The following is a 25966-nucleotide window of genomic DNA, read 5'->3' as shown; positions in this document are numbered from 1 at the left end:
TGGGTTCATAACCTTGATAAACTGACATCCATTACAAAATCACATTACAGTCCTAAAACAAGGATCACATTGTGTTTCTGCACAGGCCTGAGCTTGAGGTGGTAGACCTTCATATAGTTAGCCAGTCTTCTTTTTTTTTTTTTTTTTTTACCATATATTAACTTATTTCGCCCGCTTTAATATAGTTATGTAGAGATTGTCTGATAGTAGATTAGCTATCCCTTTATTATTTGCACTAATATAGCCTTTATAAGCATGATTAAATCTTTAATTAGACTCAGTCTGTTGTTTTAAATAATAAATTTCCAAGAATTTGGAATTAATTGCATTAGCTATTCAGCTTCTTTTTGTAATTGAATTCAAATACATTTTAAACCCTCCTAAAAAAAACGTAATATCGCGAAAAACTGAGAAAAGAGGAAACATTCTGTTTTCATGCCATCAGTCACCGCACAGGTGGTGAACTCTATTTAATAGACGACTGCCACCCGTCTAATTAAAGTGTTTTCAGCGCGACACTCTCAGGTTTTTGTTTTTTGTTTCATCGCTGGTGCCTGACAGGCAAAGGAGGGGGCGGTCAGTCAGACACTCAGTACCTGCGGTTTTGTCTGCAGTGTCTCAGGTTTGCTCATTTAAACAGTGACAGGAGTCTCAGCCATCAGCTGCATACACCTGTCCTGACTGACACCTCATATCTGCTGCTGCCAGCCGAGCATGTCACAGCTTCACCTGCGGACGGTTTGTCGGGACCTGAAGCATTAAACCCTGGCACAGTACGCTTTTTATTCAGGAAGTAGGAGGACCGTGAATGCTGCAAAACACATGAATTTTCACAGAGTGATTACTGCATCACAGATAGTTCTCCAAACTAATGAATAATAAACTTGTTTGAAAGAGTAATCTACTATTACTATGAAATAAAACACAAACGGCTAATTTATTAATTTATTTATAATTATTCTACAGAAAACAAGTGTTTACAAGTAAGAAGTCACAGCATTAACATTTAATCACCACATTATTACTTTGAAAATCAGCCTGCCTGGGATGGTCTAAGCCTGGGTGCTGGAGAGTAGAGTTTGTCTGTTAAGTAAACCTCAAATTAAGGAGTGCAGTCTAGTCAAGCAAAACTGGACCAGAGCTTTAACCTCTTGAAATACTTGAGTGTCTTTGAGAGTTTGCCTAACCAGTCTACGGGGCTTTTGCCTTGGAGAAAGGATTTCATTGCGTCCCTTGAGGTGTCGTCTGGAGATTCCTGCAAGCCTTCAACCGTAGCGAGGCCCCAGTGGGCACTGAACTGGGTCAGAGCTGCCCTTCTGTTCTTGAGCTATTCGGTGGAGGATGCTGGAATCAGTGGTCTTGCCTCGCCCCTGGCTTCACCGAGCGGTGACCTCTAACTCACACTGGGCCAGTTTGCTGTTAAGTGTGAAGCAGCTGGGATGAGAATCAGCACCGCCACGACCTGGAGTAGTCACTCTGGATTGAGGATGAGTTAAGTTGCTTCCCCAAGTGGAGGAGCCAAAGTATACTGGGGTCTTGTTCAGTTGGTGAAGCCCTTAAAAGCCCTTTTCTCTAATTCTGTTCAGATTTTTGGGCCAATCAATTGTATGATATTGTGAGAACAAAGGCTGTATTGGTTGTGGTTTTTACACATATAAACAGATAAATAATAGGGAACCAGCCCAAGGAGATTGATAGATAAAGACCAACCAATGGGAAAATCTGCAAATATACAAAGATTGACATTTAGCAGCAGCATACAAAGAACAATGATGTACACGATTTCCATAGCCAGTAATAAAACATAAAGCACAATGGCAGACAGCATCCAACCTCTTTAGGTATTGGCCAGGTGCATTCATAAAAAGCAGGTCACCTTCATCCAATAAAAGTCAAAAAGTTGCATGAATCAAGTGTTTTCTCACTTGGAGGGAGAAACAGGATTGATTTCTAAAAAAGTAACTTAGTTTTAGTTTTAACTAGACACAAGCCTTTGAATGTGAGTTTTAAACGACAAATTCTGATCTATAATGATCCCTAGATACTTGTAAGATGTCACCATTTCACAGAGCAGAGCGTTAAAGTGAAGCTGCTATTTACTGACTGAGAGAGGTCTAAACAGTCAGTAGTGGCCGAAAGAATAAATTGGCAGATATAGATGATGTTTTGTCCCTTAGAGATGGGGGCAAAGCTGTCCTTTAGTTCCTAATTTTGTGAATTACATATAATCGCTTTTAAGCTGTCACGGGGTTATTTGGTATTTATTACTTTGATACTACGTGGTACTTATTGCCTTTTCATTATTTAATGATCACCCTATTGTTACCATGTTATTTATGAGCTGTAAGTGCTGCTGATTTCATGTAAGGATGATTTTCAGCATTCTGCTTTCTGTGAAAATTCACTGCATGTTTTCGTATCTGATGTTAAAGGAGACAGATGAAGCCAGTGAGACAGATTTGGCTGTAATTTTCATCAATAACCCTCAGGCAGTCTGGGTTTCTGCTTTCATTTTTACAGTTGTTACTTTATCTGATTACATTTTTATACTCAACAGTGAGGTAGACTATTTCCCACATTTCTCTTTCTATCATAGATTTTTCGGGTCAAGAAAAACTAGCAGTTTTCAACCTAAAGTCTTCAGATCCCATTGCTTTTTCAGGCTTTGTAAAGTCATTTAAATTTCCCATCATGGCCTTTGTTCTGGGACCTCCTGTTCCTTCCATGTGCGTAAATCCCAACACAAAGTAGAACGAGCATCTGTGACAACACATATGACTTTAATTATGTCAGATGCAGCCTGAGAGGCGATGGTGGGGGGAAGGTGGGTTGCAAAGTGGGATGCACGTCTGATCTTTTTGATCTTCAGAATAAGGATGGTGATATCAAGCAGAAAAAGCCTCAAGTATTTGAGTTTTAGATTCTTGAAGATATTTCTCATCTGAAATACGTCTGCAGTTCTAAAAGCTGACTGGGAGTCGAAGGAATTTAATTTACTGGAGCTGTCACTTTGGAGGCAGGCCTGACATCACGTGGTTGTGACTTGTTGCCCCACCTTACCATGATGTGAGATACTAAGGTCACCCCGGTTGAGGTGGGAGCGGAGCTTGGGAAGGGATTTCAGGACTGCGTTATATATATGTGGCTGATAGTTGGTGTCATAGGCCACCACATCTATTCATAGATGGCCGTTCCAGTTGGACATGGATGGCCTCCTTTACTCATCACACCATCTGTTTTCTCTGTTGATTATGTGAACATTTCCATGTTCCCCTCATCTTTAATGGCGAATCTCTGAGTCTTCTTTGATTATTCTTAAAATTTGTCTAGAACATATTTCGTGTCCATCTATGACATGTTTATATTATGGAACAGCTTAGAAAGGCACAAACTTGTCTGTATATTTATGATCTCTCAAGTCACACTGTATATCAGGACAGAAAGTAGGATTGAATAATACTGTGGTGAAGCACTGGCGAAGCAGGAGTGTCAGAGATATTCAGGTGTGCTATGTGGGGGCTGCTGTAACGTCACACTGCCATCTTCATGCAGGGATGCACTGCAGAGATCTAACGAGCTCACTTCTTTCTAAATTTCTTAAACTATGATGAGGAGGAGTGATTGCAGCATTAAAGTGTACATACAGCCACCTGATGTTTGTTTTAGATAGGCTTGAAAATGTGTGAATCATAATATAACCCATTCTGTGTCCTAAAACTGCTAGCAGAGGTAAACACGACCTGGTACCCAGCAGACAGAGCGAAGGAAACATTCTTTTAATTATGCCTAAAGCTGAGCTGCATTCACAGTTTCTGCTGCTAATGTTGTCATAGGCAACTAAGTGAGCAGTCTGTGAATATGTTCATGCAGCATTGCTCAGAGAATTTCATTACGTTTGTGCTGGTAGTGGCCATGATGTGCCCGTTCTTCTTCAAATAAATAAGAAATAATACCACACGTACTGAAAATATTTCTACTGTAAGTTTGTCATCCTGTGGAGGTAAAAGTAACCGTAGCAACCGTATGAGAAGCGTAACCTGTGGTGGAAAATGCTTTTTAAACCTAAATTTGTCAACAGAGTCAACAAACATTTTATGATGTGTTATATGAGATTTATCTGGAAATTATTTCCTGGTCCCCAAACAAATGTCCAGAGGATTTACCGTCATGTCTGCTATGCTAGCTAACAGCAGTAGAAACTGAACTTTCATAATAAGAGCCCTGGTATTGTTGTCTTGACTGGTTGTCATGGGATGAATGGTGAGGCCAGTGCAGAAATCCTGCAGAACTGCACTCTTTTCAATGGCCAGCAGAGGGCAAGTCGTGAATTCAAAAAGAAATCAGGCCTGCAGCACCTTCGCTCTGGGACCACAGTAAACACTTTTATAATGAGTTTATGCTGCACAGGGAGCTGCTTAGTAAAAGCTGTACTTTGGAAAACACACTATGACTGTATATAAAAGATGGATGTAGCTTCCTAGAAAAGTATGTTTATTATATAAAATATGGTCAAAAAAGATGATAAAACAGGAAATGCCTCAGAGGTTTGCATTTGGTGTCTCTCAGGCCTCGCTAGTCGAACCCAGTTTAGTTTTTACTAAGAGTTGTTCTGGTGTTATAAACTATCTAATAGATTCGGTAAGCTAACAGCACTCTGAGGTCCTTGGATCATTTCTTTATTGCAGCCATGTTTCCTGTTTTAATGAAGCATTATGGATGTAGGGTGCGAGTGGAGTGAGGTGGTGCGGTGATGGATGACAGGTGATGACAGCAGCTTTGTGGCTCTGCTGACACTGTCACTTAATGGAGCAACTCCTCTGTTATTGCATTGTGAATGTTATTAATCTCACCGGGAGAAGGGCGCAGATAGGCTGAGACCAGGATACACGTGTGGAAACTGCTTTTATTACAGTTGGATATTTGTCTTCATATTAAAGTGGTTCATCTCCAACTTCAGATTTTTAGTTTTGGATTCTTATAAAAGGTGCTTTGCATGAGTCACTGCTCCAAATAATCCTTACTTACTTAGTGTTTGAAGCCAGAGACATTAGAAGGATGACACAGCATGTCTTATTCACACGAGCACTTTTTTTCTACATCTGAGTGCTTTCTATCTAACGCTCACTCTCCGATGAATACATCAGCAGCTTTTGGGACTGGAGCACCCAAGAATTGAAACACAAATCTTCGGATTAGTAGATGACCTGCTCTACCTCCAGAACTAAAGCCACCCCGATAGATTTACATACAGAAATGTCCAACTTCTGAAAAGTATCCTAAAGTACATGCTCAGAACTCGGTTGGGACTCTGCTGAAGTGTCACTCAAGCCCAGATTGCTTTGATAGCAACCTTTAGCTCATCCATGTTTGTGGGTGTTTGTCATCGTCTCCTGTGTTCTTTGTGGGGTTCTGCAGTAGTCCTGGCACTGTGGGCAGGTGCTGGGAGAGGAAATTGGCATCCCCATTAAGCTCATTGACAGATGGAAGCATGCAGTGCTCTTAAGTCTCCTGATGGATGGCTGCTCAGTCACTGTAGACCAGTCAACACCAGCAGATGAAATGCACAAGTACTACTTTTTTTTTTCTTGGCTAACCATATCTATAAAGTGAATTAGTTCTACTGACAGAGACGTTTGTATTGTTCGTGTATGAATCGAGCCCTTAGTGAAACTGCAATCTAGTGTAACTTTGTGTCTGTGTAACTTGTTGGGGGTGGAAGGCTTTCTAAAGCTTGCCTTCATTAGCTTTAATTGGTAATCCTGTACATGCTTCTTTTCTTTTTTTACATCCTGGAGAAAACTGAAATGAAAGTTAATTCAGGGTCAAACTTTGTAAATATTTAATCTGAGTATCCATAATTGGAACAGAAGAGATGACATATAAATAACAATTTGCTGACTCAAATGGTAAAAGGGAATGAAACAAATCAAATAAAATACTGAGTGAGCAGAATGAGCTTTAGCTTTGTGGATTTCTTTGAACAGTTTGTCCCTTGTTGCCTTTAATGGCTGGTTTTAAATTGGTGCCAGACAGGTCGTGCTGATTTATGCTGGATGTCACCTGTGCAGTGCAGCCTTCTGCTCTCTTCCTGAGAACAGCTTCCTGTCTAATCACAGCGCCTCATTACCGCTGCGGCGCTGCAGATGGGGAGAGTGAAAAAGGTTCTTGACCCAGATCGAGTGCTGGGGTCATCCATGTTTGTAAGAGAGAGAGGAAGGAAAAAAGAAATCGCATCAGACCAGGATTATTATAGTTTTTATTTTTATTTGTTTTTTGTCCTTTAACTTGAGTTTATTCCCAGTTTCCAGAGTGGCTTTGTTGGTTTCAGTTCAGTTTTCATTGTTTGTCACTGTTGCTCGGTGTGGAGCACAGGTGTGGCTCACTGAGCTGGCAACCTTTGTGCCAGAAGGTCACAAGGGCTCGGGTTTGATTCCCTCGGCCACTTAATCTGTGTTGTTCTAGCGGATAAGCAGGCTGTGAAAATTTACCAAAAACCATAAAAACTTCAAAAAAATTGTAGAACAGACAATAGCTTTCATTCATGGATTTAAGTTTAGAGTAACTGTCTCCATGTCGCCAGCAACAGCAACTCTTTAAGATTTAGGTGAATTTGCAGCTGATTCCACATCGAGGAGGCTGCAGAATTTTACCGCTTTTATTTTTCCAAATTCTCCATGATAGACAGTATTTACTGCCTATATATAAACAACATCAGCACTATATTTAACAGCAATATAGTACAACAGAAGTAGAAAGTAATGTGAACTTTTCCTACAAAGCTGGTATATTTCAATCTGATTTTAAGCTGTTAAACAGATATTTGGAGCTGCTTTGACCAATCCCAGCTAAATTTTTCAGTATGCTTTAGGGACAGATGTGTCCCCACCTGGGTTCCAGGCTCACTGGTGACTCTGGGTTGGATGAGCGGTTAGGAAACAGTTTACCAGTGCCTCATTAACCACTGCTAAAACATGCACACTAGCTTTTCAGGCAGCTAAAATATTCCAGTTTGATGGGGCTCATTTGGTTTGGAGATGTTGGCAGCCTCAGTTTCCAGATGGGATCCAATCCAAAGGGGAACGTTCCTGTATATGTTGCATTTAACCGCCGTCCTTGAAGTGACACATAATGACATGCAACCATTAAATATAAAAATATACACACCTGAACTGCTGCCTGGAGCAGTTTGGACTGGTATCTGTCAGCCACACTGGGATTTTTTCTTAAATCACCTGCATGGAGTATATAGGTCACAGTTTTTCAGGCCTCCTTCTTACACATGCATCATGTTCAGCAGAACAGTAATTAGTAAGTAGGAGGCTGCTGCTGCTGCATTTATCAGTAGGTCATCATACAGAAGCACTCAGTCATGGTTTACTTTTGCCTCCATAAGACAAAAGAGCTCATACTGACCGGGAAATAGACAATAACAGCTCACCGGCATTGTGGGAAAAATCATTCTGACTTACAGAAGCTACTCATTAACACGCCTTTGTGCATCAGCTTCCATTTTCAGCTGCTAACAATAGACGAGAGGTTTCCTCGATGAGCTGGGTAATGCCAGCCTCATGAACAAAACACGTTTGTCAAATCTCAAGGTTCACCGTAACACCATGACAGGTCTGCCCGTCCAAGAGCGAGTCAAATTCTTTACCGATTCTTTGACACTGAGTAACACAGTCACATAGTTTGCCTTTTGCTTGGTTAAAAGGTAATTCTTCGTGTTGCATAAAATTTTCTTTAGGTGTCTTGTGGAACGATTTTTGGATAAAATGCATCCAAACCTCATTTGTAGGTTAATTGAAACAAAACTTGAAGCTAAAACAAGGCGTGAACAAGCATCTTAGTAAAAAAAAAAAAAAAAATATATATATATATATAAGCTGAAAATGAAAGCTGAAACAATATTGTCCACATCAAAATCTAATCAAAATAAAGCTGAAAGTTTCTAGTTTTTGACATTTATGACAATGAAAATAAACATTTTCATTGTCTTTTTTGGAGGACAATGAAAATACATTTTTTTTTTATAATTTTTAATCGTTATTATTGTTATTGTTATTATTGTTGACTCATGAAGAACATGTTCAGTAAGAATTGTTGATTGAAAGCTAAATGCAAAAAAACAGCAGCATCTAGTGGTGGACACTGGTAATGCAGGCTTTTCCTCTTTAGGTCTTCATGTTCCCAAAGGTTCCTTAATCTTCTTCTTCAGTGATTGACATCAAGTTGGACAAACCGCAGGAGCCCCCGACCACTGAGGGCGGCTGTTCCTGTTAATGCTCTGCATCCATCCTGAGGGGGAAAAAAAGAAAACATCATTTACACCACATGCTTGTTTTGTTGCTTCCTATTGGTTAACCGCAGTTGACTTTGCACGTTGCGAATCTGGCCTCCTCACCTGACGACTGGTCATCGGTTGGAGTGAGCAGTGTGTGGGTTTGGTTCGAAAGTAGCCTGGTTTTATTAACAAAACTGCCAAGTTTAAAAAAAAAAAAGAAAAAAGAAAAGAAAAATCCTACAACTTGCTAAAAAAGGATGTTTGTGGAGGAGAGAACACCAAGTTGCTTTATGTGTACATTTTTTAAAGAGTTTCCCCAGTTTCTTTTCTATTTTTGTATTCAGGGAAATCTCTCCGGAAAAGAGTCATTCCATAAAAATCAGTCGATGCCTCCCACCTGGCCCCCTCTGCTTTTTTCTTTTAAGTGTAGAATAACATTAGTGTTTAAGTGTTAGTTAAGTGTTACAATAGCATTAGTGTTTAACACATACTATGAATATTTTCTGAGTTACAGACCCCTAAAGTACATTTTTTATTTCACCTTACTGATTTCTGTCTGTTATAAAAGTTCAGGAGATGAAAAAAAGCAAATCAGTGTTAGGCTGTCAACATGATAGGATCTGTAGAGTGACAGAAATATCATTGGTATTTCTAGTAATTCAGTGGAGAAATTAAAAAAAAAAAAAGTGAGATATGTGGCTGATCCAAATAGGTTATAGCATCTGAAATGTGACTTACATTTTGATCTTCTTGTTGTGAGTCCTCCTGTGATAACACGCTTGAATGTGGCTTATGAAACAACATTGGTGTTGTTATGTTCTGTGAAATGGGTTAAACATGTCAGCCTATGTAAGCCTGAAAATATTCATAGTCTGAAGGTAGAACTCTGCATGACTTCAGTAAATATCTTGAAGTTACTGTACATACACAACGTGCTGACTCTGAGGGAGCCAGGTGGGAACTTTTTAAGATTTTGTTGATTTATTTTTTTGTTGTTTTTCTTTTTCTTTGTTTTCTTTTTTGTTTTTTATGGAATGACCCAACAAGCTCTGTGTGTGAGAGCTGGACAAGAGACGGTAGGCTTGGATATATTTTTATGGATGCCACTGCTGTTATGGGCAAATGCAGAAATCCCCCAAACTGTAACCACTGAAAACTTGTGTAACTCCTAATAGACCTTTTTTTTCCAACTTCCCTTCTGCCCATAACTCAGGTGGGATCCATAACTTGGTGTTTGAGTCATTACAGGACAAAGTTAACTTCTCGAGTATCTAATGCATGCCTAGTTTTTAAGCATAGGTACTGTTTACCCGTGTACACAAGTTTGAATATGTAAATGGTAACATTACACCCGTGACTCAATGCACTCGGATGACGACTAGTCCAAGTCTTTTTTTTTTCTGTCTGTTTGTTTACGAACTGGATTTGTATACTTGACTAGAGGATATGTTTTTGTCGTGTGTGTGTGCGTGCGTGCGTGTGTGTGGGTGTAAACGTGTGCTTTCTGCATCGGCAACGTTAGAATGCAGTCACATAGAGGGCCACTGACAAGTCGCATCATCCTCGCCACATTACGGCAACTTCGGGGTCACTGTTTTCACCTGTCAGCTGCTGTTGCATTGTGTGGTATCTTGGTGTTTGTGATTATGATGCACATACAGTGTACTTACTGTAAGCGAGCAACGGAGGATCAAAGCCCTCGCCTTGGGTCACAGAGGACAGGCTAAAGTTCCCTGATGACCGGTTCTGTGTTCAAACCGACCTTTAACATTGTAAATCAGTTTCATTCCTGACAATAGACTAATTTGCACATGTAGACCTTTCAGGTTAATATGAAGTTATGAGAAGCTTCATGGTAAATGTACAGTCACTTAATTCAAAGACATTTCTGATTGTCATAGAAACTGTCGTTTCGTGTTCCCACTGAGATGAGTTTTTTTGTTGTTGTTGTTGTTGTTGTTTTTTATGTTTGTAGTATGAGGATCCATTTGTGCCATAATTATGTTCACACAAAGACACACTAAGCATTTGTCAGCTGTGTTTGCAATGCATGCAGTGCAAACAGGCTTCCAACAGAATCTTGAGGCAAATGATTGCAGTGATTCTGTGACTGTGAAGCGACGTAAAAACTGCTGTCGGTATGATGGTGAAAAACCAACCATGGACAGACGTTGACTCTGGCTTCTCGTAAAATAAAGATGCAGTCAGACTGTCTCTTAAACTAATATAAGATAATCCATAGTCCAGTGATGAGGTGAGGTTGCGTCTCTTTCATTTGTTTTTTTGATCAAAGTCTAGAGCAAAGTCAACTGATGATTATTCAGTGCCAAAAGTCTGCTGAAGTTCTATAACCTCACCTGATCATTATTTTTCCATCATTTATGCTACAGAGCTGGCTTTTTAAAAGATTTTACTGTGTTACATGTCAAAATGCTCTTCCCTAAAAGCTCAGACTCACTTAGTATTTAATTCAGTTCAGGCACAGCCGACTGAGCGAGAGCCCTTCGGTCAACTAGGTGTCTGTGCAGACGAAGAAAAAGTCACAAGTTTTCCCTGGATGAAGGATCCCTAGCTTTTGTCTGGAGATCTCTTTTAATTTTTCTGCTTTGAAAGCACCCAACAGTTGGTGCTCCTTTACACGCCTGTGGCTGCAGTGCAGGTTTCAAGTTTCGAGTTTTATCGTCATATAAAGGAATGGAAAAATCATAACCAGCAATGAATGCCCTGTACTTAGAGGCACACGTGTCTGATGCCCACCCTGCAGCCGAGGTGGGTCAGCAGAGATCTGCTGCTGTTGGGCAAAAACACCCACTAGTCTGGGACTGACTCTGCTCCAGATGATGCCCTGACGTCATGTGTCTTTCTATTTATTTTATCCCTTGTAATAAGTATAAATCCTATATTGGATGAGGCTCTCGTCTTTTTTAAGTGCTGCTCTGCTTGTCTCTCGTTTTTGTGAACAGACATGAAAGTTTAAAAAACGCGGCCAGTTTTTTCAAATCCGGTAAAACGAGCAGGGCGACTTTTCGGGCATGTTTTGGCCACATAGACAGCAGCCGTACAAATGTAATTTTGACACCAGTGGATCCTCATACTAGCACCTAAACTGACTGCTGCTGTTTGTATGATGCAAGGTTGCAAACGGCTCTTAAAAATGTCCAGAGTCGTAGGATTACGTGGCGGTTGTGAAGTCAGTCAGAACACTACTTTGACTTGTCTTTGAGGTGAAATCTTTCCTGCACTTTTTAAGAACATGTTTTAGATTTAGAGTGACGATGTTGATGTTTTAGAAACATGGTTAAAAAATAATAATATTTACTGTGTCTTAGAGTAGAATCAAACATGTAGGAATTGTTCACGTTCACACAAAAAAAAACCACACAAAAAAATAAATGGGGGAGCACTCTGGTGAAAGCTAGTGAACCTTTCTAACCCACATAATGAGCCAAATAATAAGACTAGTGAGAGACGGGATTGGTCAAATATGATGGGAGATCTGGACTGGAACATACTGTTTTGCAGGTTGGATTTTAAGTTTGAATCCCTCAAAATGAAAGTCTTGTAATGTTTACTCTCTTTGTGTTGCTGCCTCGTGAGGAGGGAGGTATTTGTTTCAAATCACAGCAAAATGATTGATCATTACACACTCACACACTCGTATTTATTCCCCTTCAATATAAAAGTCCACCTTTGTTTCGTTGTTTCCTGTTAACATTTCTCCTGAAATGGACCAAGTGATGCAGCAGATGTCTTGTTGGGGGAGGCGTTGTGTGTTTGAGGATGTGGGGGGGGAAGCCCTGTGCTCTGGCTTTCCATTCACACTGTACAGAAATCTAGCATGTCTCTCCAAATGATTAATAAAGATGTCTTATTACCAAAGTCATGCACGGGACTTTTCTTAAATAAACTTTACTTCTTCGTTTCTTTCTTCCTTAGCTTTGGAGGACCAAAGCTGTAAAAATCCAAAATAAATGAAATAAATAAAACATTTTAATAAGATTTGTGTGGGGGTGCCTCCCAGGTGGGGGCTTTCAGGTATGTCTTACTGGAAGAGGCCCCAGGTAGGCCTACACTGGAGATAATATCCCAGAGGAGCTGAAGGAAGTGGTCGGGGAGAAGGAGATCTGAGCCTCTCTACTTGAATCACTGCGCTCATGAACTTTATAAACGGCTGAAAATAAGATTAATTAAAAAATATAATTGCAAATACAATGTATTTATATATATTTTAAATAATTGCTACCTGATTGTATCTTTATACTATATTTAGTTATTTTAATTTTATATTTTTAATAGGTCATTTATGTATTTCTTTATATAATTTTAATTTGACAGTTTTGGCCATTTGTACTTAGCCAGAGAAAAAACAAAGACTATATAAAAGATGGACATGGCTGTCATCGTTCTTGAAACAAGGACGTAGAGCTGCTGTAAAACAATCTGTAAACGGTCAGAGCATTTCCAACCCAGATCCAGTCCCACCTACCTAAAAAAAATAAAATAAAAAATCTTAGTTTAAGTCTTTGTTGGCAGCCTAAAAAAAGCAATGATACAGTAAATTAAAAACTTCTTTTTGTATTACTGAACACAAAATATCAAAGGTTTCCTTTATACACACTGGATAAAAGCCAGACTTTCAAAAGGTGTCTGTCTTAAATTTTAACCTTTTGAAAACTACAACACAAAAAAATATGGGACGCAATAAAAACCCTGAGATGATTGGATAATGCTAAAACTGCTGTACTGTCATGACTTTAAGCTTGCTGTTATGTGCACTCTCTCATTGTGTAGGTCACAATAAGGAATTATTGTGTAACGTTATCACACGTGTCGTGGCATGCATGGTTTCTACTTTGACTCAATAACGATTATCTCCAGTTTCTACTCATGACGGTTTGCTGATTTCATTGCTGTTTCCAGCTGTAAAACAGAAACTAAATGGTGACTCTTTCTAGGCCACCTGTGCAGGTAATAACGTAGTGTTTCAATCACAAGAATGAAAGTTGATCTTTAATTTGTTTAATTAATCCCAGACGTATTATTCTGTACTGCGAGTGTTTGTGTGAATTCAGATACTCAAACAGGAATGTACTATTGTTTGCAATGCAGTACTGAGGAAATGATCTTACACCATGACGTTGTTGCAAAGTTTCCCCGCTGGAGCTGAAAATATTTTTGCGGCTCCGGGGTAAATAACTGCCTCATTAATCAGTCTGACCAAAGAAACCTGCAGGTGCTTACGCGGGCCTTCAGTTTTTAGGTTGGTGTAATTTACCACAGTATTTAATTCTGATGCTAGGCCTAAATTATCCTCCAGGAAAAGTGTAATTTTATATTTTAGCATTCCAAATCTAACTGAAGTCAGTTATCTACATTATCCCACCACTGCTGAGACAATCTGGGAGTTGTTTCCTGTTCTGTTCAGCTTTAATCTTGGGTATTACCACCATCAGGCCTGCACTGAGAGCCAGTAAATACATTGCAAAACTGAAACTGGTTCTTTCCCATATACACAATCATGCGTGTGCGTGTTTGTTTGTTGCTGCCTTCCTGATACATTCCCGTCCAGCCCGCCCCCGTGGCTGCCAGCTTGTTTTGAACTTGGAAGCAGCTTCCTGTTTGGCAGTCATTTAACACTTAAACGTGGGAATATGGTATCTAAAGGCAGAATAACACACCGCCTGCCAATACATGACTAAGAGTGTGCAGGCTAACAGTTGAGTCCAAACCAGTGTGACAACTAACAGATTTTCAGCTCCATCCAAACAGCACTGACCTTAATGTGACTGAGACAACAAACACATCATAGTCCTCTCAACGTATCTTCTTTAAAATATGTCGGGCGGGTTTAACGTGCACATAAGGTGGAACAAAAAGAAAGTGATGATCCAGTTTGCAGATATCATTGAACGTGGAATATGTGCCAGATGCTCGGTGAATGGAGTTTTATAATCCACTTTCGTGGTTGAATGAGTCTTTTGTGGCAGGTTTTTGTTGTGCGTCTTCTCCACAGAAATTATATTCAGAAATCCCCTCCTGGCTTCACTTTCTTCACTCACTTAAATACTTCATGTGTCATAAATGGTGCATGCGGTAAAGGAGGAAAGCTCATGATTCTTTCAGATGTCAATAAAACCCAATGGAAACTTGTTTCAAAAATAGTTTTATTAAATACTTCATGTCCTAGCTATCATAAATACAGAAAACAATAAGTTATGATGGCTATTCAGGAGCTGAAATGGAGAGGGGACCATCTGTTCTGAGGGGGTTTAGGTCTACGGGTGTTAGCCGCTCTGGGACAGCTGAACTAAATCCCACAGCAACGGCTGGGAGAATTAATCCTAGAATAAATAATGGGGAGACGGAGCACCTTTGGCTGAGGACAAAACCGTGTCCTGACAGGATCACAAATGAATCCTCCTCCCCCAGCGACCACAGCTTCCCTTCAAAGTTGTGTCTTCTCTTCCTGAGAGCGGCCACTTGTCAGTTTTCGTATTTTTAAAAAGTCTCTTCTGTTGAAAGTCTGCGCCAGGATTTCATTTCCCTTTAAGATTAAACAAACAGAAAAATTTAAGTGATCATTTTTACTAATAATCTGTAAATAAAAGCTACAAACTCAGGACGTACACATTGCTGCCAGACACGATTCTCTCCTGGTGTTGCTTCGTCAGGCTGAACCTCCTGAAGAACGTGGGCAGTTTGAGCTTCGCTCTGGCGGATCTCGAGGAAATGCTGAAAAGAGAAAAGACTCTCGTGTCAGACTGGGCTTTGGGAAGAATGCTGTAGAGCCGAGGCGCTAATGAGAAGCTGTGTGGACAAATGGACTGCTCGGCACTAATGTGTAAATGACTCGGTATGACAGGAATTTTATATTCAGCACTCCCTCCAAAGAGGTTTTGTTCTCATTTTCTGCCATTTAAAACATTTACAGTCCTCAACTTCCACGTTGTAATGTTTAAAGACTCAAAATGATAAACCCACCATTCTCCTTGTAACTGTTTATCTTCTATCCTCTCCTGTGCAGCTGTTTGCTTCTCTCCGTCCTCCTCTTCCTCTTCTTCTCTTACGTCCACATCCTCCGGTATCTGGTCCCACAGCTTGCTGTTGACCCACAGAGCTTCTCGAAGACCTCGACCTCGGCCTATGCAGGTCACCCGGCGACACAAAGGGCAGCCCACGGTGAGCAGACCGTTCCTCTCCGTTGACATCCTCTCCAGACACGAATCGCAGAAGGTGTGCCTGCAGTGGAGCACCCGGGGGATCCTCTCCACCCGGGAGTAGGGCAACAGGCAGACGCTACATTCGCCATCCTCACAGAGAACCATGGTCAACCCCGACAACTTGTGGAATGAATGATTTTTCTACAAAATCTAAATTTTTAATGGGTGTGAAAAGGCTTTCTGCAAGTCCGGTGTTTAGAAACAATGGTGAAGATGATGGCTCCTGCAGGTCCCAAGCTCACCAAAGTGACTCTCTAATACATTAAAAAAAAAACATTTTTATTAGCTATTAGAAGCATTGCTGCATCAAATTTAAGTTACATTTGTAGTTAAGATGTCCAATTAAGATCTAATAATTTAATATTTAAATAAAGGTTAATCTGGATTATTGTAGGATTATTGATGTTCTATTCCAGACAATGGAGCTGATTAGAAAGGACAGCAATATACCAAAATACACTACCATCTAATATCTTATGCTGATTTGAAAGAAAAATGTTTCAATAATAATAATAAAGAGTGTACTTACAGCTGGCCTTTGCGTGTAATTTATTGTCCGTCTTTGGCTGCACAGCTCAGCCTCTCTGCAGTAAATGGTGTCAGAAAGCCGGCTCGTCTGCCTCCTGTTAGGAGTGTCTGTTGGGTTTGTGGGGGCGGAACAGAAACGTCTCTAGCTCTTTCTCTTTCTCACGGCCCCATACCCACCCAGCATAACAGCTGGGGAAGCAGAGCGGCTGGGACGCTCTTTGTTCAGTGTTTGACAACAGGCAGGTGGAGAAACGGGGAAATGACGCAATGGAAGGCGGGTGTAGTCAAACAGAAAAAGTAATCTAGTTAGCTTTAACATTAAAAACATCCTTATGTTTCAAGATAAATTGAAAAGGGTTGATATCCTTTAGGAAAAATAGAAAAGGAGGGCTCGTCCGGGATTTGAACCCGGGACCTCTCGCACCCAAAGCGAGAATCATACCCCTAGACCAACGAGCCAGTTGCAGGGAATCCCGTGGTAGCGTTTTTATATGTTAACACATCCATGAATGTACTTAATCAACAATCATCGCATCGCTATAAGAGAATATAATCGCAACCTCAATATAAGGACTAACCGATGTCAGCAAATTCCTGAAAACTGTTTGGACGGAATCGACGTAAGAAATATTTTTCCTTCCAAAAATACAACTGACCACAAAGAGTAGGGACCCTACACTATTTTCTTGGTTTCTACCGTGACTGGCACAGCATATAAATCACCGGTTCTGAGACCGTCCTACTTTGGCAAATCGTCCTATACGTACGATAATTTGAAAGTGACTTCTGACAAACCGTAACCATAACCCTAATCATAACCATAACAAATATTCACATTGGCCTAAAAAAATGAAGTCAATTTGGGGTTTGTGTTTTTGCGCACGCGTGGCGCATGCGCAGAAACAACGGGTAGAGTTTTTAGTGTGGTGGGACGGATTCCCAGAACACCAGAACACAACCACAAGCCAATTCAGAAGTGAAAACGCGCATTAGCTTGAAAACTGGTAGCAGTGCTGACCACTTACGTAGACTCCACAAAAATTCACTGCAGATGTTTGAAGTAAATATGTCAACAGTCCTTAACGGTACAAAAATTGGGCTCGTCCGGGATTTGAACCCGGGACCTCTCGCACCCGAAGCGAGAATCATACCCCTAGACCAACGAGCCACGTGTTCATAAAATGTCTGACAATATCCTTTAATCTTCTAAGAAGCCAACAAGATGACCTATATTATGATAATATTTGTTAAAAAATCGTTACAGGCAACAGGGAATTTCCAAATACGAACTTTCATAGCTAGGCGTGTGGATAACAGGTCTGTTTTGAGTATTTTAAACAAGCTGCTTCCTGTGCTCTGAAGTTACGTACAGCGTGTTGACATCACATGCAGTGGTGGAGTTACCGCCATACCTCAGGAAGCGCGCTGTTCGGCAGTCCAGCTAGTGATGTAAACAAATAAAGTTGGATGAGTTGACACGGACCAGCCACAGCCAGCAGCTAACGTGAGCTAACAATGCTGTAAGCAGAAACCACCTCCGTGTAGCAGTGAGGTCAGCCATGGTTTAGCTCGCTGTGTATTATGGGTTGCTAGTAACGTGTATGGTTGCTAAGTTATAGTAAACTTCTTGCGTGGGGAAAGGGCACGTGAAGCACCCGTAAAGCAAGTCCGCTTTAAGTTACTAACAGGGCTGACGTTACTTTGAACCAGATGGAGGCTTTTCTGGGGTCGATGCACAGCCCTGATCTGAGGTAAGTTGCACTGCGCTTAAAGAACTAACTTGGGCCATGAGCATTTACAGAAATTACACCCTTTTCATTATTTGGCTTTGTCTTTCAGCTCAGTCCTTTCATCGTGTGAGCCGGAGCTTCAGGAACTGATGCGACAAATTGACATCATGATCAACGATCAGAAGAAGAAGTGGGAAGATGAGAACCGCGCCTTGGAGCTCAGGCTGAAAAGTAGAGAAGAGGAACTTTTAAACTCAAGGAGCACAATTGAACGGAGGGACCTGGAGGTGAAATAGAAGAGCCTAAGAGTTTATACTAAACAGGAGCAAAGTTCTAAAAGATAAATGATGATGTGTACACGTGTTGATCCAGTGTTGGTACTCCTCCCTCGATCCTGTTAGTGATGTTTGTGGACAGGATGTCAAAGTGTAGCCGGTGTGAGGTGGTGTCCATTGTGGGAACCTCAAAATCACATCCCTGTGTTGTGCAAATGATCAGATCAGCGAAACTTCAAGATATAAATATAAAAGGACATATGTATTAACATTAATGTTTCTGGGACATTAACAGGTCAAAGGTGCTGCTAGGTGTGCACATATACTTTGTGGCAGAGTGCAGTGAGGTGTGTTTAGTCTTGATCAGTATGTGTGGGTCTGACTCAAGTAGATGAATTAAAGAGTCTGATAGCAGCAGACTCTCAGACAGTGAGGTTAAAAGAATCTCCAGGCTGATGAGCTTCACGCCGACTACAGATTCGGCATTCCTGATGAGGTTATTCAGTCAGTTTGCATCCATCAGATATTGTTCTTCATCACAGCATGACCATCAGCATGCACTGGAGCAGTTTGCAGCCAGGATGAGGGCATGCACCTACAAGTCTGAGGCTATGATCTTAGTCACAAGTGATGGGAACATGGAGTGTGATGTGCCTGCAAACTCCTAAAGTGCGTGCTGAAATCTGGAGAATGACCTAACGAGTGTGGTGGTAGATACAAGCAGCTGAAGTGAGTCTGGGCGTAGCGGTAGGATTAGGAGCCAGGACATCTGGAGGGAGCTCAGAGTCGAGGCACTGCTCCTCGCTGTTAAAAAGAGCAAGTTGAGATGGCCTCTAATCAGGACACTTGCTCCCTTTTGAAGGTTTCCCAGCGGCGTTGCTTTGTCTGCTGCCGCCACAAAGCAACGTCAGATGAGGAAAAGAAAAATGGATGTTGTTGATATGATTAAATTAGCCTTTATTTAAGTAAAACTAGATTTGGATCCTTTATTTTTGTTGATGATGATGATAAAATTTGTAGATTGTGAACCTGGAATTTTTGTGGGGCACCAACGATGAAGTGGGGTGGTGCGTCAAGGCTCAGTGTGAATAAATAAAGAGCATTTTGAGTAGAGACCAAAAATAAAAATATGCAGCTGGTAATGAGCATAGCCTCAATATAAGATAGTTGCTAACACAGCTCATAAATTGAGTGCTCATATTAACTCTTTCCAACACCATTACTGTCCTCACCCATGACTGTAGATTGGATTACTCCGCAAGCAGCTTGAAGATGTCAAGACGGGTCCACAAGAGTTAGCCGCCAAGTACGAGCAGCAACTGCGCAAACTCCGTGAAGAGGTGCGAAAACTTGTCTGTTACAAATCTTTTCTGCTTTTGCTTGGGCAGAAGTTTACAGTTTTTCTGTTTGTACTCACTCTCCTGCATGATTTCAAATATAGTAAGTGCGTTTCTATTCCTGCAGTTGGATAAGTTAAAGAGAAGTTACCATAAGCTTCAGCGCAAACACCTCAAGGACGCTAACGCAGGAGTGAAAGAGACAGACCTCCAGAAGGTGAACCCTGACATCACCCCAGTCATGCCATTGGATTGCTGCCGTCTTCTGGGTATGTGAGGTATAATGAAGCTCCCCTCTCTCTGCAGGAATATCATCAGCGCTCTCTGGAGTGGGAGCAACAGCGCACCCAGAGCCGGCAGGAGCTCACAATCCTGGAGACCGAGAATAAGAGCTTGAAAGATGAGCTCTCACACATAAAAGTAAGTTCAGTGACTTCAGCATGTAAAGAAAGCAGAGGCTTGTTTGTTTTATTCACCACGTGTTTTCTGTTGTTTCCAGTCCCAGTGGGCAGCGCACCAAGTGGAGAGGGAGCACAGGGATTGCTGTCTGGAGGTGCAGCGCCTGCGCTCTCAGCTGGAAAAAGCTCAGAGAAGTCTGCACACGCAGGAGCTGGAACTGGAGCGTCTCCGACCACTTGAGAGTTGGAAGGTGGGTTCAGAAACCTGGGGAAGGTGATAGGACTGAAGATTTTCAATTACACAACACTCACAACAAGTTTCTCCGACATGTATTAAGCCTGAAAGAAAATGAAAAAGACTTTAGTCTACCGATCAACTTTATCAGTGTCGAGAAACTGAGCTTCAACATTTAATCCAGTGCCCATAAACCTCTTAATGTTGATTTTTCAGTTAAGCATTTACAAGCTCAAAGTTCCTCATAGGTGCCAGGTTAAAATATCTTTTAATCAGCTGATGATCCGCTGTTTTGCAGGTGCTTTCTGAGGAATGGGAAGAGCTGGACTCCCAGGATGCTTTTGTGCGGCAAACCAGTCTTGAGCGCCAAAGACTTCGTAACGAAACAGCCAGATTCAACCAAGCACTGCAAGCTAAAGATCAAGTCATTCGGTGGGTGTATGTCTAGTGATGTAGTTCAGCAACTTATACAGAAGGGGGCGTACTGCGTCCACACTGTAGGCAGGATATTGCTTTGTAGCACTGTAGCTTTCCAAGTGACTGACTCTGAAGTATCTGCAGCCAAAACGAGAGCTGATCAAATTCTTTAAATGCTAAGCAAACTGGCCATCTACCTGCAGACTGTGTCAGTTGTAGATGTAGGGAGTGTGAAAAATGTGGTATAACTGGTCTGTGGGCTACTCCTGCTTGTGCTGTTGTTGGTCTGTCAGCGACTGTTAAATACGACCCGAGTGTTGAAAACCACAACAAGTGTCCACTGCAGCCACGGTCTGTACTTTTCATACTGTAGTTTTTCTAATCTTTAATGATTGTTTCATGGTTCTCCCGTCCCTAGTGAACAAACCTGTTTATTTAAAATTACAACATCAGTAATGAAGTGATACTTTTATCCAGCCTGCATGAATCAACACATCCTCCCTAACATCTTTTCTTCATCTTCTGATGTTTTCTGTTGGGAAAAACAATTAGCTATTGTCCATCATAAAGGTTGCCATCCTGTGAATGTTTGCGTGATGTTCTTGTGCAGCTCTCTGGAAGACTGTCTGGTAGCTCAGGGCTGCACCGGTGTGGAAATCCTCAGACGAGAGCTGGAGAAGACTGCAGCCAAGCTCCAAGGTGCCCAAGCATATCAGGGTCATCTCAAGGCTGAACTGGCATGTCTCAAAGAGAGGTAATGTTAGTCCGCCCCTTCCTGTAGTCCAAAACCCAAGTTAGTTTTTTAGTCTTTTACTCCTTTTAGTCCTGTCTTGTGCTGAAGCAAATAGTGAGTGAGTGGGAATGGGGTGCGCCTGATTTATATCACAAGAAGAAAAATTACAGACCGAATCACTTTTCTCCAAATCAGACGTATTTTAGGATGTAGCTATCAGGAGAAAAGGAACCGTGGGAGCAAAAAGTTGCAGAGTGATGCTAATATTTTTTAGTCCTTGTGTGGGAATATTGAATATTTATGCAATGTAGCTTTTGAATGTCTTTGGACCTCGGTGATCCTTTTTAAATGTGTATATGCACTGAAATCGACCTGAAGTAAATTAAGAAAAAAAAATGCAGAGCACACAGAGTTGTCAGTGGATTTCATTCAGATCTTTTTTCTGTGCGAGTCATTGCTTTTATTTCTCTGGACTCAGGCTGCAGGTGGTGAATAAACAGAGAGATGACAACTTGAAGACGGAGCAAGAACTGCGAAGCCTGAAAGCGGAATGTGACTCTTCTATGGCTGAAGCGAAAAGGGTCTGTGTTTTTGTTTTTGTTCATTTTTTTTTTTTTCATTCTTGTTCTTGTTGTTTAACATCAGCTCTGCGTCACTACCTCATGTCCTGCCTACGTTTGATCTACAGCTTAGAGAGGACCTTGAGCGGGCCAGGCAGACTCACAGCGGCGAAGTTGAGGGAATGAGAAAGGAGGTGTCAAAGCTGACCAGCGAGCTGCACGAGCGCGACCTCGCCGTCGCCAGTCTGAGCGCCTCCTCGTCCAGCATCAAGCAGCAGCTTCGCGATGAGGAGGAGCGATCAGAGAAGAAGTCTGCTGAGCTCAAAGTGAGTTAATTCAGTTGAATGCAGTGCCAGTTCACAAAAACAGTGATTATATAGGTAAAGACTTCTTCTAGAGAGAAAACTAGAATGATCAGACGAGCCTCTGTGAGCAGCAATCCCTTTAAAAATGGAGATTTTCCAAGGCCCCTTAAAGCATCTTCTGCTAATAACAGCAAGTTTATAAATGATCTAGATTAATGGACTGCATGAATGCTGTACTGGGCAGGGACTGGACAGTGAAACTTGAAGCTTTTAACCAGAAAAATGGTAGACCCTTAACAAGCTGATGGTGTAACGTCCTGTCCTTTGCTGCTCTCCGTTTGTGTAATCGGCTCTCTAGAGCACAGGTGTCGAACTCCAGGCCTTGAGGGCCAGTGTCCTGCAGGTTTTAGATGTGTCCTTGATCCAACACAGCTCATACAAATGGCTTAATTACCTCCTCAACATGTCTTGAAGTAGATCTGTGCGATATGACCAAAATCTCATATCCCCCTATAAGAATTCTATCGTCCCGATAACGATATAAATCACAAAAATGTAACATTTTCTGTAAATTCTGTGAATCTCGGGCAGCTCGACTTGCGGGAAGTGTTTCCAGCTGCGCGTCACGTAGCTGGAGTCGAGTGTTTTAACCGATGCATGAAACGATACATTTTTAGACATAAGTTGTAACGGCCGCCGTTTTCTTTGTGAGTATTTATTACACGGCGTGCTGCGGGGAAAAGCCTGTTCTAACGTTTGAGTCTAAGGTTTATTTTTTAGCACCTGGCGGCTCTTTTTTTACTTCTCATCCGTAAACAATCTGCTCTTTCACGTGATTCAGTTTATTTTGAAAAGTCTGAACAGGATCTTGAGCTTTATTGTGAAAGGTTTACGTGGAACATAAACAAGTGGACATGCGATGGTGTTACCGTCGTTGTTGCTAACCATAACGCATAAAAACAGGTGCTTGTCCGTCTGTAGTGTTGTTATATTAAATATAAGAGATATAGAGAACTTTAAGAAATTAATATAGCCACTACAGTGTCCATCAAAACGATGAAAAAATATTGCCGTAAACAGTTTATTTTGAGACACCACGAAACAACCGATATCGAACAGCCCTATCTTGAAGTTCTCCAGAGGCCTGGCAATGAACTAATCATGTGATTCAGATGTGTTGACCCAGGGTGAGATCTAAAACCTGCAGGACACCAGCTCTCGAGGCCTGGATTTCGACACCCCTTCTCTAGAGCCTGTTTGTTTCCCACCTAAGAAATATTGGTACATTTATATTCAACATGAGGAGTATAATCAATCACAAAGGCTGAAAAATCTTTAACTCATGCGAATGGATTCATCTGTGTTCACATACACTTGCTTTCACTTTGCATTTAGTATAAATTTGTTTTTACAGGCGCTTTGATAAATAAGACACTTACTCACAAACCTCGATTTCCTGACGGCTGGTTTGCTATTTCTTAGCATTTATTCTGTATCTCTGGCAGATTAATGCAGCCTGTTTTATGCTAAATGTGAAATTATGTTGTATTCTTTGAGGTTCATCACATTTTTCTCATTCTTTCACAGATGACTCATGCACAGCTGGAGATGGTACAGGCTGAGAACCAGCACCTGAAAGGTCTGCTGCAGAGACTGCAGCCTCAGTCACCAAAGGTTTGTCTGCTTCGATATCAGTCATCACTCATGTTACAGACAGGAGCCTTTTCTTTGTGCCTCTTCTGTGCTTTTTTACTAAGTCCGAATCACTCCTCTGTCGCTTTTAACCCCCTGAATCACTCATCGCTCCACAGAGGGGAGGCTCCCCGCTTGCCTCCCTGAGGGAGAGTTATGTGTCTTCTCTGAGCAGCCTGGAGCAGGAGAATCGGCAGTTAAGGCAGACACTCGCTGAGATGCAGTCACAACTTGAGGCCTCCAATCAGAACAGTCAGGATAAATATGAACACGCTGTGCTCAGCCATGCTGCGACTGACCAAGAGCAGCCTACGTATAACAGGTAGCGAGTATATGTACACAGACAGGCTACTTTCCATCAGCGGTCACCTGTAAAAGAGGAAAATTTTCAGTATTTTGTAAAAACTAAGATATAAAGTGTTTTTTCCATATTAGATTTAAATAGTTTGGGGTGTTGTTTTGTCACAGGCCACAGGAGAACATGCAAGTCAGAAAAGCTCAGGCTCTAGAGAACACCACTCGCTATGAAGGAGAGATCCAGATGCTCTTTAAAGAACTTCAAACCTCGTCCAAGACGTCCACAGGTCTGTCCCGCAGCCAGTCCCAAGGTAGCAGGCCTCATTCATCTGCCTCCTCGTCCTCCAGCAGCAGCACCACAACAAGACTGTCCACGAGAAACTCTGTGCTAAGCTCCAGCAAATCTGCAGCTGATGGACAAAACTCGAGCCCGGGAGACTCTCTGACCAGCAGCGATAAAGAGATTTCTTCTCCCTCTTCCGAGGTGAGCCTCATCAAAATTGATGTCCTGTAACATTTAGTTTAGTTTTTGGGGGTGATGAATCCTAAAGTTGCATTTTTTTCCCCCTCTTTAGGACCTTTTGTCTGCATCGCTGACAGACACAGTGGTCACTCGTTTCCTGGAGGAAGAGAACCTACGGACTGAGGAGCTGCTGCAGAGTTTGGACAGCCACATCTTCGGGATGAAGGAGAAGAACAACAAGACGTTCTCCACGTTCCTGCACAGCAGCTCGGAGCTGGAGTCTGCCCAGATGTCAGTGCAGGATGGTCAGTGATGGAGTCACAACAGTGCCAGCTGTGTTCTTGGGCTTTATTATATCATCATGAATGATCGCAGATGGGTTAGTGCGTCCCTTGATTGAGTGTTTTTTCATATTTATGCCTCGAGTTAAACCAAGTGTTCCTTAACAACCGTCTGTAGTAAAGGTTGTAGGCTGTTACACTTGAATGTGTGTTTATCTGTGTGCTAGAAGAAGCTGAATGTAGATTACAGGTCTGAAAAGTGAAGCCAGAAAGCACAAGTGCCTTGAAGCTGTATTTTTTTTCTAATGGCCAGCAGGGGGCGACTCCCACAGTAGCAAAACAAATCCATTTAATTTGAAGTCTGGGAAAAATGGCCAGTGTCTCCCTTTGCCTGTGGCTTTGTGTAACACTTTCCTGATAAATCTATGGGCTCAGTCTGTTGCTTGAGGTCATAATGAGAACAACGTGATGTCTACTTCGCAAATGGTCATCCCCTTTAGTGTCCAGAAGGCAGTTAAACTTATATGCTTTAAGGCATGCCTCCCTTGTGATTGACAAGATGCTGCCCTAAATCCTGCACTGCAAGATTCAGGAAGCAGGAGGAATGTGTTCGAACACCACGTAAGTCAAATGTCCAGGTAGAAGGACAAGATGATGAAGTTTGAGTAGGGGAACTCGGTTGGTCCAAACTGCTGTTTTTGTTTTTTTGTTTTTCTTGACCTGCATATTTTATTTTGTCTGGAATGCAGCATCGATGGGACATTTGCATTTCCATCCAGACAGACTGATGGTGCAGCGAGCCAAAGGAGGGTCCATCCTCCCCATACGTCTGTCATAACTTAGAAAATACCACATCGTTTACACTGCGTCCATGATGGAGGGAGAGTCAAACACAAACACACACACACACACACACACACACACACACACACACACACACACACACACACACACACACACAAACACAACCCATCATCAACACCCGTCTGCAGAGGCCCTCCAGCCCGTCGAGCGCAGGAATGCGTGCACCGTGCCAATGCTGGCATGGACCTTCATCCCCTGCGGCGTGCTTCGTCCTCATCATTAGAAAGCTGATGGAATGTTAATTTCTTCCATGTGCACCGGTGAAAAAGCCGAAGGGGGGCGTGGGGACAATTTACTGCTCTCCCAGTGAAGGACGCTCTGATCGAATGGAAATAAAGTGGGAAACAAAT

The 25966-nt window shown here is 41.8% G+C and overlaps 3 protein-coding genes and 2 non-coding genes across 6 annotated transcripts in view; 2 read left to right on the top strand and 3 right to left on the bottom strand.

Moving 5' to 3' along the window:
* The window catches only part of rab6ba (RAB6B, member RAS oncogene family a), a 67742-nt gene extending 54842 nt beyond the window's left edge, over positions 1–12900 (top strand). Inside the window, exon 8 of one of the 2 annotated variants that reach the window (XM_085397749.1) lies at positions 8216–12900. In XM_085397749.1, the coding sequence (XP_085253875.1) occupies positions 8216–8280 (65 nt within the window). In that variant the 3' untranslated portion in view covers positions 8281–12900. The remainder of the gene's footprint in view (positions 1–8215) is intronic. The other variant, XM_085397748.1, reaches the window with a different exon arrangement.
* A 1652-nt stretch (positions 12901–14552) lies between these two features.
* LOC146641449 (uncharacterized) lies at positions 14553–15606 on the bottom strand. Its single transcript, XM_085397750.1, has 3 exons — positions 15263–15606; positions 14909–15013; positions 14553–14825 (listed from the first exon to the last, which is right to left on the bottom strand). The coding sequence occupies exons 1-3, from the start codon at positions 15604–15606 to the stop codon at positions 14780–14782; spliced, it is 495 nt and encodes a 164-aa protein (XP_085253876.1). The 3' UTR covers positions 14553–14779.
* Positions 15607–16416: 810 nt separating this feature from the next.
* On the bottom strand, positions 16417–16488 carry trnap-ugg (transfer RNA proline (anticodon UGG)). Its single transcript has one exon. It is a non-coding gene; the product is annotated as a tRNA-Pro (tRNA).
* Positions 16489–17125: 637 nt separating this feature from the next.
* Positions 17126–17197, bottom strand: trnap-cgg (transfer RNA proline (anticodon CGG)). The gene has a single exon. It is a non-coding gene; the product is annotated as a tRNA-Pro (tRNA).
* A 218-nt stretch (positions 17198–17415) lies between these two features.
* Positions 17416–25966, top strand: cep63 (centrosomal protein 63). Its single transcript, XM_085398314.1, has 14 exons — positions 17416–17780; positions 17869–18046; positions 19279–19374; positions 19499–19588; positions 19678–19791; positions 19871–20020; positions 20303–20436; positions 21032–21175; positions 21633–21735; positions 21843–22040; positions 23607–23693; positions 23831–24033; positions 24180–24492; positions 24584–25966. Exons 1-14 carry the CDS (start codon positions 17740–17742, stop codon positions 24782–24784), a joined length of 2052 nt encoding a protein of 683 aa, XP_085254440.1. The 5' UTR covers positions 17416–17739; the 3' UTR covers positions 24785–25966.

The sequence above is a fragment of the Rhamphochromis longiceps genome, linkage group LG23, assembly GCF_057381845.1.
Source record: "Rhamphochromis longiceps isolate RC_006_pf linkage group LG23, R_longiceps_female_GT1.1, whole genome shotgun sequence".
NCBI lineage: Eukaryota > Metazoa > Chordata > Actinopteri > Cichliformes > Cichlidae > Rhamphochromis > Rhamphochromis longiceps.
The sequence above is the reverse complement of the archived record's forward strand: the minus strand, read 5'-3'. Positions and strand labels throughout refer to the sequence as shown.